Below are 17,693 nucleotides of genomic sequence, written 5' to 3'. Positions count from 1 at the left end.
CCAAACAAAACACTCAAGTCAATCCACTTTTTACAGCACAGAAGATTGATAAATACCATTATTAATAATAATTTAGGACTTTGGTATGTTTCCCCTTTCTCCATAAAATGAAGGGAAAAGGCCTACTTGAACTGTTCTTATGAGATTTAAATGAGCTGAAATGCAAATATAATACTTAAGGCAACAATAAATCTTATCTGACATCTATGTGCTGAGTAGTGGGATAGCCTGGGAAGTAAGGATGGCCCCTGCTCTCAAGAAGCATACAGTCTAATGATTTACCAGTCTCAAGCCTCATGCCTTAAGGAGCAGGAAACAGTATGAGTTGGAAGACGGTAAACTCTGACGCTTGTCACACTTGGGATCAAGTTCTGATTCCTCAACTTTCCAGGGGGCCCCCCAAAAGATATGTCAGTGTCCCAATCCCCAGAACCTGCAAAAGTGACGGTACTTGGGAAAGGATCTTTGCAGATATAATTAAGGACTTCCAGATTAGATCATCCTGGATTATCCTGATGAGCCCTAAATCCAAAGACAGGTGTCCTCATAACAGAAGAGAAGACACAGAAGAGAAGGCCATGTGAAGACAGAGGCAGAGATTGGAGTCATGGAGCCACAAGCCGAGGAACCTGGAACCACCAGAAGCAGCTGGCAGGGGCAAAGCATTCTTCCCTAGAACCTTCGGAAGGGGCATAACCTTGCCAATAGTTTGGTTTTGGACTTCTAGCCTCCAGAACTGTTAGAGAATAAACTCTGTTGTTTGACATGAGCAAGTATGTGGTGTCAGCTTCTTCATCTGTAAAATGGGGATAACATCCTAACTACAGTCTCATTTGCTAAAATGGAAAATGGGATAACTGCCGTCTGAAGGAATGGGCAGACGCTAAAAAGGGCAAACGTTCATTGAGCGCTTTTCATGATCCTTCACTGTGCTAAGCGCTTTCCTGTATGACTTAGCTATCTACTCTACTGATCAGGTCACTAAAGCTCAGAGAAATTTAGAAATTTGCCCAAAGCCACACAGCTAGCAAGGGGAAAAAGACAGAATTACAATTCAAACCGACTCCCGAGATATCGCTTTTATCCTCCACACTAGACTGCCAGAGAGGATGCAAATGAACACAGTGTAAAGACGTTAGCTATTTTAATATTAGTTCAGGCTACAGTATTAACCGCACCAACTAAGCCTCCCCTTCAACAACAAACTGGCCAGCCCTCGCGAGAAGCGCCGTTTCTACGACGGCGGGGGAGTGACAGGGTTAATGACGTCACTTTCAGGAGCCGCTAACACGTCCTCGCCCTACGGATCCTTTCAAGGGCCAAACAGCGTGTGTTGTGGCGGGGCCCTCGCGCCTCTAGATGAGGTAAATAGAAGCGGACCAATAGAAATGCCGAATTTCCGCTTTTCCGGCTACTTCCCACCGCTTAACCCTAGCTCTGCTGCGGAAGAAGGAAAAAGCGGACCCGGGGGCGGGGCAAGGTGAGGAAGCGGAAGCGGCGGCTGCGGAGCGGGGATCTGCGCCTGCCTAGGCCCCACGTGCGCGGTGAGTGCGGTGGGCTTGGCGGCTGCTCCTGGGAGGGCTTCGCCCCATGCCTGGCGCGGCAGTGGGAGGGTCTCTCGGGGCTGCCAGAGGGTAAAGGTATTCACACCTGTCACCCGCTGGACAATCTTCTGTGGCCTTTTCTTTTTGGAGTTTGGGGGTTGACGGGAGGCCGGCGACTAGGGCAGGTTTACTGCTCCTTTTCCTACCACGTTGCCCTGAGAGTGCTTGGTTAGCCTGAACTACCTTCACGTTCTGAAATCCGGGCCGTGCTAGTTGCGTTCAGCCTTTCTGTCGTGTGTTGGACAGACATCCTCTCTGCGCCGGATCAGTGCTGAGTCTGCGTTTACAACCTGCATGTACAGTTGCAAGTTATAAGCTCTGGGAAGGAAACGAACTGGTGTCTGTTAGAGAATAGGGGAGTCGGAAGAAGTGATCTTTAAGCCGAGACCTAAAGCATGACTAGAGGCAACCGTGAAATCTGAAAGCCAGGGAAAACTACTTTAAGCAGAGATAGTAATTTAGGGCTAATCCCGTGAAGTGGGAGCTCTGGAAAGGGGACCAATGTAGTGAGTTAGGAGTACAGCGATACAAAATCAAGTTAGAGGGGTAGGGTGGGACGAGGTTCTGTAGGACTTTGAAGACCACAGTGGGGAGTTTAGATTTTCTCTATAATGGGAATAGGTTCCCATTTCTAGAAAACATTGAAGGCTTATAAACAAGGCAGAAACATGATAGGCCCTGGTTCTCTTTAGAAAATGTATACAATTTGGATTATTATTGATTATATAATTGGAGATTATTGATGATGGTTTGGATTAGGGTGGTGGTAGTGGAGACGGAAGTTGGAGGGCTAGAGGTATTTTTAAAAGAGATTCAAGAAGACTTACTGCAGGATTGAATGAATGTAGCAGACAAGGGAGAGGAAAATGTCGAAGGTAAATCTTAGGTTTCTTCCTTGAGCAGCGGAATGGGTGATGTGCCATTGGCTGAGATGGGGAAGAAGAGGGTGGGGAAAAACAGAAGAGGATGTTATTGTTTGGAGGTGGTTTGCAATGGAGATCTAGTTAAAGAATGATATATTTTGAACCTATTACATATAAGGTGCCTGTTAGACATAGAAACAGACATGTAGGCAGTTAGATACACAGGTTTGGAGCCTAAGGAGATGTTCCTAGTGGAGAAATAGTTTGGGAGTCCTCAACATAGAAAACCATGGGATTGGATGAGGTCACCTAGGGAGAAGTGTGGAGAGAGGGGGGGAAGATATGAGGAATGCCAGCATTTAGGGGTTGGATATTCAGTGTTTACTACTTTCAAAGCTCATTGCTAAGTCTCCTGAGAGGAGTAAAGAAGGATCGATCAGATGTCGCCACATCTCTGAGGAGTCTGCTGTTTACCTTCACAAGGCAGAATTGGTCTCTGTCAGCCCTGTGCTTCCCTGAATACTTTATATATGCTTCAGTTATAACGCTCAATTACGTTGTGTTTTAGTTATCTGCTTGTCTCCTCAAATATACCACACTTTAATTTTTTTTGTATATTTTTTTCAAGCCAATAGCTTTCTAGTACCTAGTGTGTAGGTATTCAATACATTTCAAGTCAAAAGTGTTAAGTTATAAGAACGCCATCAAAATGTGCCATTGGAATAAGGAGGAGAATCATTTGGGAAAGGGGAGGCCTGTGGAGAAATGATTGTCCTTTGAGCTGGATTTGAAGGATGGGTAGGGTTTATATTGATAGAGAGAGTGGCTTTAAAGTTTGGATCCTGAGAAAGAATTGTGAGAAAGTAAGTTTGGCTTCAGTGTGGTATTTGTGATGGGGGTAGGTTAGGACCACATTTTGAATGGCTGTGAATGTCAGCTGAGTCTGAGATTTTTCCTGTGGGCAGTGGGAAACTTTTGAACTTCTCAGAGCAGGGAAATGGCATGAAATAGGGGTGTTAGTGGAAGATTAATCAGACAGTGGAAAGTGCATCACAGCAGACTGGGTCTAATGGTAAAAACTAATTTGAGCCAGGGGCTGGCCCAGTGGTGTAGAGGTTAAGTTTGCGTTGGCCCGGGGTTCGCAGGTTTGGTTCTTGGGCATGGACCTACACACCACTCATCAAACCATGCTGTGGCAGCGACCCACATACAAAATAGAGGAAGATTGCCACAGGTGTTAGCTCAGGGCCTGTCTTCCTCAAGCAAAAAAAAAAAAACTAATCTGAGCAAGAGATAAAGAGCCTGAGTGGGATAATAGAGGGAATAGAAAAAGGAGACAATTCCAAGAGACACTGGAATGTGATAGTTGGATATGAGGGTACAGGGTCCTCAAGCAAATAAGTGCATTTTGCTAAGTGAAAGCAAGACCCCAAAGTCTGTATATTATCTGATTCCATTTATATGACGTTTTTGAAAAGGCACAAAACTAGAGGGATCGAAAAACAGATCAGTGGTTGCCTGGGGAGCCAGGAGAGGATGATTATAAAGGGACTAAAGAGGGACTTTTTGGAGTTATGGAATAGTTCTGTAGGGTGGTGGTGGAGACGTGGCTCTGCATTTGTCACATTCAGCACTGTGCACCCAGAAGATGGAACTAGACTGTGTGCTGGTGGAAAAACACAGGTCTGGAAGTGGAAGTGGAATGCAGACTGGGACAAAATGACTCTAACTGGTACAAATGTGTAAAAGAACCTCACTGAAGAAGGTGGGGACAGAGAGTTGACCTAAGTAACTTTGGAAACAGTGTTTTGAATGGCCACTGTGAGGGAAAACACAAAAAGAACTGTAAGTAAACAGTGTACTATATTTGATAAATTTGTTTCTCATACCTGTACAGGTTAGCAATTCTGAAATTACTTTCCATGTGTGCTAGAGTGGAACAATACCAAATAAATTGTAGATACTGGGAGGCAAGTTTCTCACTATAGAGAAGGAAGCTACAGATAAGCAAGAGAGGAAGATGGGAGTGAACCCTGTGGCACTTGATTAGAGTTGGAGACATGAGTATGAACTTTTTTAATAGATAGATACAGAACCACAGGTTTGTGTGTACATATAGGTTAGTATACATACACAGATTACCCAGCCATGTCTGCTGAAAGGACCTAGAAGCAGTGACACCCCAGTGTTAACAAGCATATGTGGCACGCAGATCCTGGTTTTTAAATGCCATTCTCAATAAAAGGAAACAAGGTTCCTTGGAGAAATGGCTGATTTCAGGGCCAGTGCAGGGAAAACACAAGGTGAACTTGGAATAAGAGCAAGGAAATAAGGGCATGCTAAAAACAGAAGGATGGACCATGTCAAAAAGACACAGGAGCAACCTGAGAGATTTCCCACTGGCCAAAGCTGGAACAATTCGAGCAACAAAATAATCGTAGTGTTAGGTTGTCAGCCAAGTAATAAAATATCTATGAGGCCATACTGATGTAAATAAATGATTGAATAAATAAGTGAGGAAGAAGGAACAAATTTTCCCCACAGAAGGATTCAGAATAATAAAGGTCGAAGTAATGAAGGAAATAATAAATCACCATTAAAACACCACAGTAATTGCTGCAGGCAAGACCCACCCGAGAGTGCTAAAATCAGTGGGAGAAACACAGGGTGTTTGCATAATCTCAAAATACATCGCCCAAAATATATATTAATTGCTGCGGTGATTTTAATAAAATAGATTTTAACAAATTATTAAATACTCCTCTCTCTAGGAAGTGGAGCTTAATTCCCCTCCTCTTGAGTTTGGGCTGAGCTTAGTGACTTGCCTCTAATAAATAGCGTATGGAAAGAAAAACAGTGGAGAAACCTGGCAGACACTACCTTAACCAAGTGATCAAGGCTAATATCACCAGTCACGTTGATGTCATGTTCCTCCTAACATGATGTAATGATTCGTCTCCATGGTATTCTTCCAGAAAATCCGTAACGCCAGTCTAATCATGAGAAAACGTCAGACAAACCCCAAATGAGGGTCTACAAAGTGCGTGACCAGTACTCTTCAAAATCTCGGTTGTGAGAAACAAGTAGAGATCGAGAAACCGTCACAGATTGGTGGAAACTAAGGAGACTTGATGATCAGATGCAATGTGTCCTGAAACAGAAAGAGGACATTATTGGAACAAATGGCGAAATCCAAAGTTAATAGTATTGTACTGATGTTATTTCCTAGTTTTGACAAATGCACAGTGGTAAGACTTGAACATTAGAGGAAGCTGAGTGAAGGCTATACTGGAACTTCCCGTATATCTTTCCCAACTCTTCTGTAAAACTAAAGTTATTTCAAAATAAAAAGTTAAAACAAATACACAGAGAAAATGTGTAAATGAATGGATTTTTAGAAAACTATATGCACAGAAGAGCTAAGAGATGCAGATATGATTACGGTGACTTTAGCCAAGTAGTAAGTGACCCTACAGTCATAAATGACCTAAGGAAACTGAGTAATTCAGGGGCCATCCATTTTTCAGAATTGTAATAGTGAAGCCTAGACTAGTGCTGCATTTTCCGGAGAGTTCTTTGGAACCCTACTGGTCCCTTGAGATGTTCCAGGAAAAAGTAGTTCAACTCGGGGTGGAAAATCCTGCATACTTTAGCCTGTGCTTGGTGAGTGATGGCGTAAATTGGTAAATTAAAGGACTCTGAAAAGCCTTTCCTTAAAGAAGCCTAGTTAATTATTTTCATTTAACTCACTATTTTCCAAATATATTTCATCCTGGAACCCCTTTTCTCTTATACCTATTAATATCTTGAGAAATTAGTTGTTCTTCAATGGAAAATTCCTGTCTAGAAATATCTGGTATTGTCTAGGGATCCCTAACATCTACTCTAGAGGGTCAGCTTTAGAAATTTAGAAATGAGTTGAATGTACCACTTTGGAAGGTAGAGCAGTAGCCAAATGACTCTTTCTCTTGATGCGTTCGACTGCTTTCAGGAGCCTTGGGTAGGTGAGGGATTATCTGTTGTCTGCCCTGTGCACTAGGGGGTCTCTGTACCCAGAAGTGATGTGTTAGGCAGATGCCTCAAAATGAAATATTAAATATTTCAACATAATCTTATTTTGGAGGTCACCGAAAATTAACTTGGTTGCCTCTAAAAGAATAACAAATTAAATATTTGAAGTTAGTCTTTGTTTTAGCTACATTGGGCTACATAGGGAACTTTTAAATATTCATTTGTTTATCTTTCCTTTCATTAAATTTGAATGTATGGTAAGTGCAACCTATTGTTTGTTCCTGGCTTTTTAGGATAAAGACCCAGAAATCAAATGGTAGTATTGTCAGTTTCTTATCACAGATTCTTCCCAGGTTACAAGAAACACAAACTCCGACATCTGCATCATATTTAATGCAAATAATGGTCTATTTTTAGCCAATACTGTTGCTGAAGTGTTGCCTGCAAATACATCACATGCTAGCCAACGTGTGCGTGTTCTTAGTTTTTGTGTTGGTATCTTGTTTATTTTCAGTTTTAAAATCTTAGAAGAAATGATTGTGTAGTTCCTGAGCTTGTGTGGGTGCCCATGCTGTACCCATGTGATTGGTTCTGCACCTATGAAACTCAAGGACTAAATGTGGCAGTGACTACTTAATGACTCTTATTGAGTGAGAGCAACTCAGTGATTGTTTTTGGGTTTTGTTTTTGTTTTCCAGAGTTGCTATGATGGAAGTTAAAGGGAAAAAAAAATTCACAGGAAAAGGTACAAAGACATCACAAGAAAAAAACAGATTTCATAAAAACAATGGTAAGATAGCCATACCAAAACATGCTTCCCATGTGGTTGTTTTGGCCCTTATCATTGGAGGGAGGGGTTGGTGGGATGAGAGGGTATGGAGCAGATTCCTATCTGCGTACATAGGTTAGGATTAGGATTAAAGTAGTAGAAAAAAGTAGGTGTTATTGTGTATGAGTTGGCATGTTCCCCATGAAATTTAAAGACATTTAAGAAATTACAAGGATAGTTGGATCCTGCACTCACCGAAGACCCCTCATCTCAGCTAGTGATGCTGTTGCCTGCTTTCAGTCACACTAATTCACCACGACATTTTATTTTAATGTTTGATAAATTATGGCTAATTAATATGTACTACTGGTAAACCAAATACTTTTATCTTCAAGATTGCTAATTGTGGTGTCTTTATGATTCCATCAGGTGTCAGTATTGCAAAATAGAAAAGTCAGGGACTATAAATGACTGTTTCCTAAGCAATCTTGTTTTTTTTCCTTGGAGCGGTCTTAGGGCATAGCTGCTACAGTTTCCATCTCATTTGTTAGGTATTTAATTTGCAGGCTTTGTTGACCAAAGAAGATTTTTATCAAATACCTTTATTATAGACTTTGAAAAATTTTTTTCGAAGCTAGAAATTTTGAAAAATTAATATTTTTGTCTATGTGATATACTTTCTAAATTTCAAGTGTTCATTTTATTCTTAGACCCCTATTGTGTTATTGAACCATTGAAAATTATGTGTAGAGACTTTAATGGAGTCATTAAAGTAGAATACAAAGATATATAAATAATATCTCTACTGCGTGCTTAAAACAGAGAAATACACCAGACCCACAACTGGTTATCTCTAGAATTATGAGTAGTTTTTATTATGCATTTCTCAACTTTCTATATTTTCTATAAATGAACCTGTATTATAATTTTATAGTCAGAGAAAGTTTTTATATTTTGTTTCGATTTTTTAAATCCCACTCTGCTCCATATTTTGAGGGTAAGACAAAGTATGTTTCACTCAAGAGCATGTAATTTTCTGAAACAAATACAACCTAGTAGATAAAAGAGATTTAGGCCTAGGATCATTGAACTAATAATTATTTATTTTTGTCACTAGATTCTGGTTCTTCAAAGACCTTCCCAAGAAAAGTTGTTAAGGAAGGTGGACCTAAAATTACATCTAAGAACTTTGAGAAAAGTGCCACAAAACCAGGGAAAAAAGGTGTGAAGCAGTTCAAAAACAAGCAGCAAGGGGATAAAATACCAAAGAACAAATTCCAGCAGGCAAATAAATTCCACAGGAAGAGAAAATTCCAGGCGGACAATACAAGTGATGGTAAGCGCTGATTCTGTCTGGATAGTTTTTGCCAAAGCCTTGCCTGAGCTATTGCAGCAGAAAGCATCTTCCCTGGTCAAAATTGTCCTTGGTGCTTAGAGTGCCTTATCTCCTAGGCCCTTGCTGGATTGCCCTAGCTGTGGAGTTAGGCTAAGTTGTAATGGCTTCGTACAATGGAACCTCAGTGAAACTCCTCAATAAAATTCCTTTCTGTAGGCCAAAATACGTTTATTTATTCATTTATTCAACAAATATTTGAGTCTTCTATGCACTGTGCTAGGACATGGGGGAATAAATTAACCACCAGTAAGAGTACAGGCCCAGACTAATCAGCATAGAAGCTAGCCTTAAATAACCAGTGTGTTCAGCTAGATAACTGCCTTGGCAAAGGATGCCTTGGTGAACAAGAGACATAGAGACCCTGCCCTTAAAACCATTGGATGGCTCGGATCCAGTAGGCAGTTCCAGAAAAGGTGTAGTTTACATATGACAGATTTTACTTTAATTGGTGCTGGACAAGTTGTTAACTAATGGGACATGTTGACAGAGCTCCTATTTGTCTATTGGAGCACCCTGCTAATCTCTTTATCATGATGTTCGAGGGGTCATTTCTAACCCAGAGCTTTGCTGTCTATCATACACCATGCCCATCTTGTACATTGTCTTGCACTGGTCTCAAACAAGCAGTTTCCAGTTTACGTGTGCTGCCATATATATACCTTCTCTGCAGCATCATGGAAATTTCTCTGGTGTCTTTCATTCTTTTTCTTCAACATGGCATATCCTAACACTGCTTCTCTGCTGCCAACTGAGACCACTGCCATGGGGCCTTCTCAGTCCAGTCCCCTAGCCCTGTCCCTGCTCTGTTCTCTGCATAGGGCTGTTCGTTACTGGGACAGCAGCCTTAAGACAGGGAGGTGGGGAGAGAGGAAGGAAGGGAAAATTTCATTGTTTCTCATTAGGCCTGTAGGATCCTTTTATGCTCCAGCCCCCGTGTTTCTCTTAATCCTTTTCTCTTCCTCTTCCTTCTCTCCACCCCACCCCCGCAGCAGTTTTCTCTTCCAGCTTCTCTTTCCTGGCCTCTCTCATAGGTCCTGAATCTTCCTCTCTCTACTGGAGTTCTTGACACCTGCATTTTAAACACACATTCTCACATTCAGATCCTGTCGTGCTGTAGCCCCAGTTCCTCTGCTGTGGGAGATATGTTCCTGACATCTCAAAATGGAACTCTGATTTTATTTTCTCATATTTTTGTGCCAGCAACTGAGGGGGACTGGAGACTAGACATCCCCAAAGTTGGTATATCTACTGCCACCTAGCATGCCATATGTCAAGGGGGCCCAAATATTTGTGGAGTTAAATGAGCTCTGGATCAGATATTATCCTCTGCTGTATAGTACATGATGCCCTAATTATTCATGGTAAATATGCCCTCTGTTGCCTATAATCCTCTATTACCAGGCAGGGAATAAATAAGTAAACAGTAAGGGGAGTAATTAAGTACATTGTAATATATTGTATAGCTATTAAAAATTATGTTCTTGAGGAATATTTAGTTTTATGGAAGAATGCTCACAACATAATGTTTAAGTGAAGACAGTAAGATTCTGTGTTTTAAAAGAAGATTAAAACATGCATAGGGAAAAGGGCAAGAAGGAAATAGAATGTTAGTGGTTATGTCTAGATGTGGGGATTATTGGAGAATTTTGTTTTTTGCATTTTCCAGGTTTTTTAAGATTAGTGTATTTTCTTGTCAGATAAAGGCAGATATTTAGAAATAACTAATTCTGCAAAGAGTTCTTTGCAGGATGCTTGTGTAAATCATACCCATTTTATTAACTTGTTCTTGGGCCTTATTGGGCTTTTTGGTTTAATTGGTAAGTTATTTAGATTTTGAGGACAAAAAAAGTATTAATAGAAGGATACTCAACTTTTATAACATTACTCTGCTTGTAGAGAACATAGAAATTTTGATTATGTATTGTCATGAGTAAGAGTCAGCAGAGCATACAGTTTCAGAGTCATCTCTGGGTTTCAATCCTGGCTCTACCACTTATGAGTTGTGTGACCTTGGACAAGGAACTTAACTGCTTGGTACATAAAGGGTAGATAATACTAGTGCCCACCTTGTAGGGTTGTTGTAGGAATTAAGTGACTTAATATGTAACCGTACTCAGAATAGTGTGTTTTTGAATACATTGTTTTGTTTTTTCTATTTTAATTTGGACTAATTTCTGTTTCCATTGAGAACTGAGTATACCTAAAGTCCAATGATCTTAATGTTCTAAAGTAGAATTTTATTTTACAATTGAAAAAGATACTTAAAATTTTTCAATTGCTTTTACAATCATTTTAGTTTCCTTTTTTTTCTTAATAGATATCCTGTTAAGAATCAATAAATAGGGGCCGGCCCCGTGGCTTGGCGGTTAAGTGCGCGCCCTACTGGCGCCTGGGATTCGGACCCTGGGCACGCATCGACGCACCGCTTCTCCGGCCATGCTGAGGCCGCGTCCCACATACAGCAACCAGAAGGATGTGCAACTATGACGTACAACTATCTACTGGGGGGCTTTGGGGGAAAAAAAAAGTAGGAGGATTGGCAATAGATGTTAGCTCAGAGCCGGTCTTCCTCAGCAAAAAGAGGATTAGCACGGATGTTAGCTGAGGGCTGATCTTCGTCACACACACAAAAAAAAAAAGAATCAATAAATAGCTGTTGAATGAATGAATGATTAGTGTCAACCAAATTTAAAATATATAAACTGCTCAGAAAGTGAAATAAAGTATAAGTTTATAGGGAATGATATTTTTCCCCCTCTATTTTCCACAATGCGTATAGATCCTGATTAGTAATTGCCCTATGTACCTAATTTATACTTGTTTTCGGCACTCAGAAGGTTAAATGTAATTGAAAATAATTTCTATAATGACTAGATTCAGCAGCCAAGAAACCCAAATGGGATGACTTCAAAAAGAAGAAGAAAGAACTGAAGCAGAGCAGGCAACTCAATGATAAAACCAACTATGACATTGTTGTTCGGGCAAAGCAGATTTGGGAGATCTTAAGAAGGTAATACTATCTAATGGCATCTTTATTAGTCCCTTTGAGATGATGGAGGAGTAACAGTGTGCCTTGTAAACAGTGAGATGTCCCAAAATAAATGACATAGCACTTGAGTTATTTAGGGAGTATTCAGAACACTCCAGTAGAGACATTGGTATTTGGGAGTCTGCCCATTGCAGAAAAGTGTGGAATCATTAGGATGGTGTCAGATATGTTTATGAAAATGTATGAGAGTTAAAATGGATTTGACATCCTTCTTGAGAGATTTCTGAGAAAATGAAAGATAATTTCTTATCGGCTAGGTTTTGAGGTACTTAAGTGTTTGGTATCTTGGACTTGTTTTATTATTTTCTTTACTTTCGAAGTTCTGGCTGTTAAGATTTAGATTGATGCCTAAAATTATACCTTGTGAGATGAGTTTCTGCCTTTGAGAAAATTACTTTTCTCTGGCTGCTCTGGAGCAGTAATTTTAATGTCAGAGCTTTGCTGCCTTCGAAGAGAAAATCTTACTGAACTGGGTGAACGTGTACTGTTACGGTTTTTAGTTTCTGTGTTTAAAGTAATGTCTTTACTTAAGCCATGTTTCCTCCTTCTTTTCTCATTTATAGAAAAGACTGTGACAAAGAAAAAAGAGTGAAGTTGATGAGTGATTTGCAGAAGTTGATTCAAGGAAAAATTAAAACTGTAAGTAGGACGTACTGATGTTGCAGTTTTAACAATTGAAATTGACTCACTCTCAGTAAAGGGTAGCTGACAATGACAGATGAAATTGTTGTTTTAAATGTTCTGGCCAAAAACTTCTAATGCCTTTTATAATACTGACTAGACAAAAAATTTAATAATGAGGGAGCTTACTGCTGGGAAATTGTGAAAAGACTATCAAGTATTTGTGTCATTTTTTAAAATAATTTACTTAAAATAAATCAGTGTTCTTTAAAGTTATCTTGAGGAATTTATTAGTTCAGTAGTATTGATTGTTTTGCTCTGAACTCCATTAAATTGCTGGCTTTTTTTGTGTGATATAAACATATGATTACCTCTTTCATTTCTTCCTTGCTTTTATAAACATCAGGCAAAGATCTTTAAAATACAATAGATTTAGGAGTTCTGAAGTAATTTTCATTGTTGCTGTTCAATCCTGTTTTATAATAAACTTCCACTGAGTCTTGTGTATTTGGATAAAACTTAGTGACTGTTCACTTGTAAGACGACAGACTCAGTAGCTTTGGGGACCCTGGAGGGGTAGCCTTTGCCAAACCATGTATATCGGTCTAACCAGACGCTATATTGCAGCTTGGAGCAATATCCTGAAATAGGAAGTTCCCAGCTGCTGCTTATAAATCCAGCACACGTTTTTTTAGGATAAAACTCCTCCTCTACTCCAGAGTAGTCTGTTATCTGCAATTTATAAATATTTTACACTCAAGATCCTTTCCCAGCTACCCTTAGGTTATTACTGCATGCTCAAGGACCTGGGAGTTAGTCTGGAATTCAGATCCTCACTCTGCTGCTTAAAATGTATGTGCCTTTGGACAGTAACAGCCTATTCACTGATTATTTACTGTGTGCTAGGAGTTGTGCTAACCAGTGCATACGTTGTCTCCTTTAACTTAATGTCATCATCCCTATTAGACATTTGATACATCTGGGGTTCATAAAAGTTAAGTTTCCTCCCAGGGTCACAGGAATAGCAAGTTCCATAACTTCTCATGAACTTAGTTTTCTCATCTGTAAAGTGGGACTAACAACAGCCCACTCTTGCTTTGAGGTCTAAATGAGGAAAATATATTTAAAGCACATATATTGGTTATATAGTAGGTGAAAAGTATATGCATAAAACAATCTTATTAAAAAGAATTTTTTTAGTGTTATCAAATTTTTTAGTGTTATCAAAGGAATCTATACAAATCTCCCTTAAGGAATTTCTTCTGAAATCCATGACTTTGATGGAAGTGTACCTTCACCTTCTGATTTGTTGGAATTAAAAAATTTTAAAGACAGACTGAGCAACAAATAATAAGCACTTTTAAAGTAGATTGGTACTATAGCATAGTAAGAAATAATTTTGCATGGCTGATTATTTGTGGTTATTACTATAGACAATTGATCAGCGAGTCCTTCAGTAAAGATCTAATCCATCTAATAGTTGTGATGGGGGACTGGGTTGGAGAATCAGATTTGCAATACAACAACTTTTCTGAGACTATAACTGGATACGTGTTCAGGGATTATAATGAAAATGTGAAAATTTGACTGATTAGCTTATTATATAATTGCAATGTGTGTATGGATGTATTCATATAGCAAGACTTTTAGATCTAATATCTATATCTTTAGTTGCCAAAGCCAAACATTCTGAGATCATTTATATTAAAAAAATCATAATTTTTGAATTGGAAAATTCCCCTTTTAGGGAAAGTAACTTTCAGAGAAATATAGTGTGTATAATCATAGTGTGTATAGTGTCTATAATCATTAGACAGTTTTGGTTTGATTTGGTTTTAATTAGAATGATAGGAATCTTGCAAAATGGTTAAATGTGTCCCTGTCTCAATGCCGTAGGGTAGGTAACAAAATCAAAGAACATCATTCTGTGCAGTTAAAATAACTATGTCTACTCCCAACTAACCTAGGTTTGATTTTATCCATGAAGACCCTGTTTTGTTTCTAACAAGGAATTCTAAAAGACGTAGCAGTAAATCATAAATAACATGATAGAAACGTAAATCTTCAGAGAATTAGTCTCAAGGCCCAAACTGTCTTTCCTACAGATTGCATTTGCACATGATTCAACTCGTGTGATCCAGTGTTACATTCAGTATGGTAATGAAGAACAGAGAAAACAGGCTTTTGAAGAACTGCGAGGTATTTCTTATATATTGAAGATTAATTGTAGTTATTTGTAATAAGTCACTTGTTTTCTCTTGAAATACCCAAGACTGTCCTGGAAAATAATTCTCTTGTGGGAAAGCTATGTGTCCTATGCAGGACCTCTTTTGTTTTTATTTGTTATTTGCTGGGGACAAATAGTTATTTGTCTGTGTTCCCAGGGTTGTGTACTTATTTAGTTCTTTCCTTTGTTTTTGGAGCACTAAAATGAGGTAGTCAAATCATTGTAATGTATTTTGTTTTTCAGGTGATTTGGTTGAATTAAGTAAAGCTAAATATTCCAGAAATATTGTTAAGAAATTTCTCATGTATGGGTGAGTTTTTTTATTTGTAGAATATATTTTTATTAGTTTTTTAAAAGTGTGGATACCAGTTGTGCACAAATGTTACTTAAAAGTCTATGATCGTAATAATGGCACTCAGCAGATGCTTGTCATGTTTCTGGGGAGTGTGGTCTTAAAAACAATTATTGAAATGAATGTAAAATGATGGTACTGCCTTCACCATTCTTAGGAGTCTATCTTGAAGCCCTGGAAGAAGAGATATGGAGTAATTGACTTGTAATTAGTTACCAGTGTTTAGAGAGTTGGGAGGGGAGGTGAGTAGACTCAGAGGCAGAGTCACTGGGTTAGGAAATGTCAAGATGGGAGGATTTCCTAAATTAGGTAGAATCGATATTTGTCTTGACTTCTCCTTTGGAGTGTAATAACGTCCCAAAATATGCTAACAACAAAAAAGTACTGTTGGCAAAGTTTTCAAAAACTGTATTCCTAGCTATAATTATCAGCTGCTTGATTATTTTAGGATATAATATGAATACTTGTGATTAAGTCCTGTTTTAAAAGAGAATCCTAGAATATGTTTTATTCAAATTTCCCTACCTCTTTGACTTTTACCTTCTCCTTTTCTCTGATCCTGCTTTTTACAAGCTAAACAGTTTAATAACAGGGACTAACGTTTATTGAGCACTTACTACATGCTGGTCACAGGTCTCAGTGCATCTTAACTCGTTTAATCCTCACATCAACTTGATTCTTTCTGTTTTGTGAATGAGGAAGCTGAGGCACAGAGAAGTTAAATGACTTCCTTAGTGTATTCAGCGGGTGTGAAAAGCCAGATTTCAAACCTAGGCCGGCTGGCTACTGAGTACCTTCGAAAGCTTGAGGTAGAAACACAAGTCAGTTTGATTTTCCTTCTCCTAAGCATTTCTCTGTGATAGGACTCCCCACACCCCCATACATATACAATGATGAGTTGGTCTCAAATTATGTTTTGTTGACATCTAGCTTTCTCCTTCTATCACTCATCTTTTCCCATGATCGGCTTGGTTTAGGAGTAAACCACAGATTGCAGAGATAATGAAAAGTTTTAAAGGCCACGTGAGGAAGATGCTCCGACATGCAGAAGCATCGGCCATCGTGGAGTACGCATACAATGACAAAGCCATTTTGGAGCAGAGGAACATGCTGACAGAGGAGCTCTATGGGAACACGTTTCAGCTTTACAAGGTGACATTTTGAGACATTTTTTCTAGTTTTTACTTTTTCTGTATGCTATTCCTTACCTTCCAATGCCCTGTTTTCGGAATGTATTTTTACTTTGGCTGATCCTTTAAGAGACTGTCTCATACCCTTTATTCTCTTGGATTATTTTGTCTCTGATGTAGTGAGCAAGTGATCATACTTCCTTTTTCTCCCAGAGCACTATCTTTAATCCCCTTTAAATTCAACTACTTTTGTTACTCCCTCCCAGGTGCTCTGTGTAATGCTTCAGTACTTCCATTTCTACAGTCGGATAGACCAAGGTAGAAGACTCTGAATAGTTAGTGAAGCTTTGTAACCACCTACTAACCAGCTCTGGCTGAAGTGCATTGGGCCCCCTGTTGCTACCTTCTCCCATGTTTCCTCATGTGTGTGGATTACCCTTCTCTGGGTTGTATCTAGAGAGGAAGGGGCGTAGAGAGACCCAACCTTGGATATACTACAAAGATTGAATCTGAAGAAGGCCACTAGTGGGACTAGGACAGTTAAAGGGTCTATTTCAGACCTTGCGACATAAATGCACACATTTATCTCCAGGGATATGGATTAATTCCTGGGTTGCCTCCACTTTTCAGGCTCATTTCCTGGGTTGAATTTAGTGCTCTATTTCTTTGGTAACAGACAGTGTAGGAATATCCAGTTAATTACAAAATACATGGTGGCAAGAACTTGACTACTTGATCTTATGATTAGGCATGTGTTAGGTGCGTGGCAAATACCTGTTGGGTGGTTGAGTTGATTAGTTGTTTAGCCTGGCTCTTTAAATACATTGGTGGGTGAATAGACTGAGAATCAGATAATCAAGGATTATTCCATAAAGGGCTGGCCTCGTTAAGGCTTAAGTGCTATGCCACTTAACTGGTGGCATAGCAGTTAAGTTTGTGCGCTCCACTTCAGCGGCCCAGGGTTCGCCGGTTCGGACCTATGCACTGCTCACCAAGCCATGCTGAGGTGGCATCCCACATAGAGCAACTAGAAGGATGTACAACTATGACATACAACTTTCTGCTGGGGTTTTGGAGACAAAAAGAAAAAAGGAGGAAGATTGGCAGCAGGTGGTTAGCTCAAGGCCAATGTTCTTCAAAAAAAAAAAACTCCATGAGTATACCTACAGCAGGGCTTTAGTTATGTGAATTTAGGAAATCTGAAATTTATATTGTTTATTTAAAATGACTGTAATTGATTTTCTTTGTTCTGAAGATGAAGAAACATGATTACATTTAGAGGGATTTCATTTTTCTTTTGTTGCAGTCAGCAGATCACCCAACTCTGGACAAAGTGTTAGAGGTACAGCCAGAAAAACTAGAGCTTATCATGGATGAAATGAAACAGATTTTAACTCCAATGGCCCAAAAGTAAGAAAGCCTTTTTTTATCTCTTCATAACAAGTGGCATTTGAAGGAGGATAGTTTTCTATAACCTTGCATAGAAAAGGTGGATAGTTGCACGAACACAATCTGTTATTTAAGTTGGATTGTTAAGACTTAGAAGCCCGGGCGTGTGGCCTTCTTGGCATTTGTACCATAGTGGAGTGGTTAGGGCGTAGCCTCTGGGACCAGACGGCCTGGTTGTGCATCCTGGTGCCCCCCTCAATTACTAATTGTGTGATCCTGGGC

General features: G+C 39.4%; 1 protein-coding gene across 3 annotated transcripts in view; it reads left to right on the top strand.

The window, feature by feature from the left end:
- The first annotated feature begins 1,397 nt into the window (after positions 1 to 1,397).
- PUM3 (pumilio RNA binding family member 3) overlaps positions 1,398 to 17,693 on the top strand; it is a 41,834-nt gene continuing 25,538 nt past the window's right edge. Inside the window, exons 1-9 of one of the 3 annotated variants that reach the window (XM_004440656.3) lie at positions 1,399 to 1,544; positions 7,177 to 7,268; positions 8,365 to 8,583; positions 11,518 to 11,653; positions 12,256 to 12,331; positions 14,419 to 14,512; positions 14,784 to 14,850; positions 15,870 to 16,044; positions 17,329 to 17,432. In XM_004440656.3, the coding sequence (XP_004440713.1) occupies positions 7,184 to 7,268; positions 8,365 to 8,583; positions 11,518 to 11,653; positions 12,256 to 12,331; positions 14,419 to 14,512; positions 14,784 to 14,850; positions 15,870 to 16,044; positions 17,329 to 17,432 (956 nt within the window). In that variant the 5' untranslated portion in view covers positions 1,399 to 1,544; positions 7,177 to 7,183. Of the gene's footprint in view, positions 1,545 to 4,106; positions 4,313 to 7,176; positions 7,269 to 8,364; positions 8,584 to 11,517; positions 11,654 to 12,255; positions 12,332 to 14,418; positions 14,513 to 14,783; positions 14,851 to 15,869; positions 16,045 to 17,328; positions 17,433 to 17,693 lie in introns of those variants that run through there. The other 2 variants (XM_087444539.1, XM_087444540.1) reach the window with 2 other exon arrangements.

The sequence above is a fragment of the Ceratotherium simum genome, chromosome 20, assembly GCF_057802395.1.
Source record: "Ceratotherium simum simum isolate JZ-2026a chromosome 20, ASM5780239v1, whole genome shotgun sequence".
Classification (NCBI taxonomy): Eukaryota; Metazoa; Chordata; class Mammalia; order Perissodactyla; family Rhinocerotidae; genus Ceratotherium; species Ceratotherium simum.
Note: the sequence above shows the minus strand (reverse complement) of the source record. Positions and strands in the feature narration are given on the sequence as shown.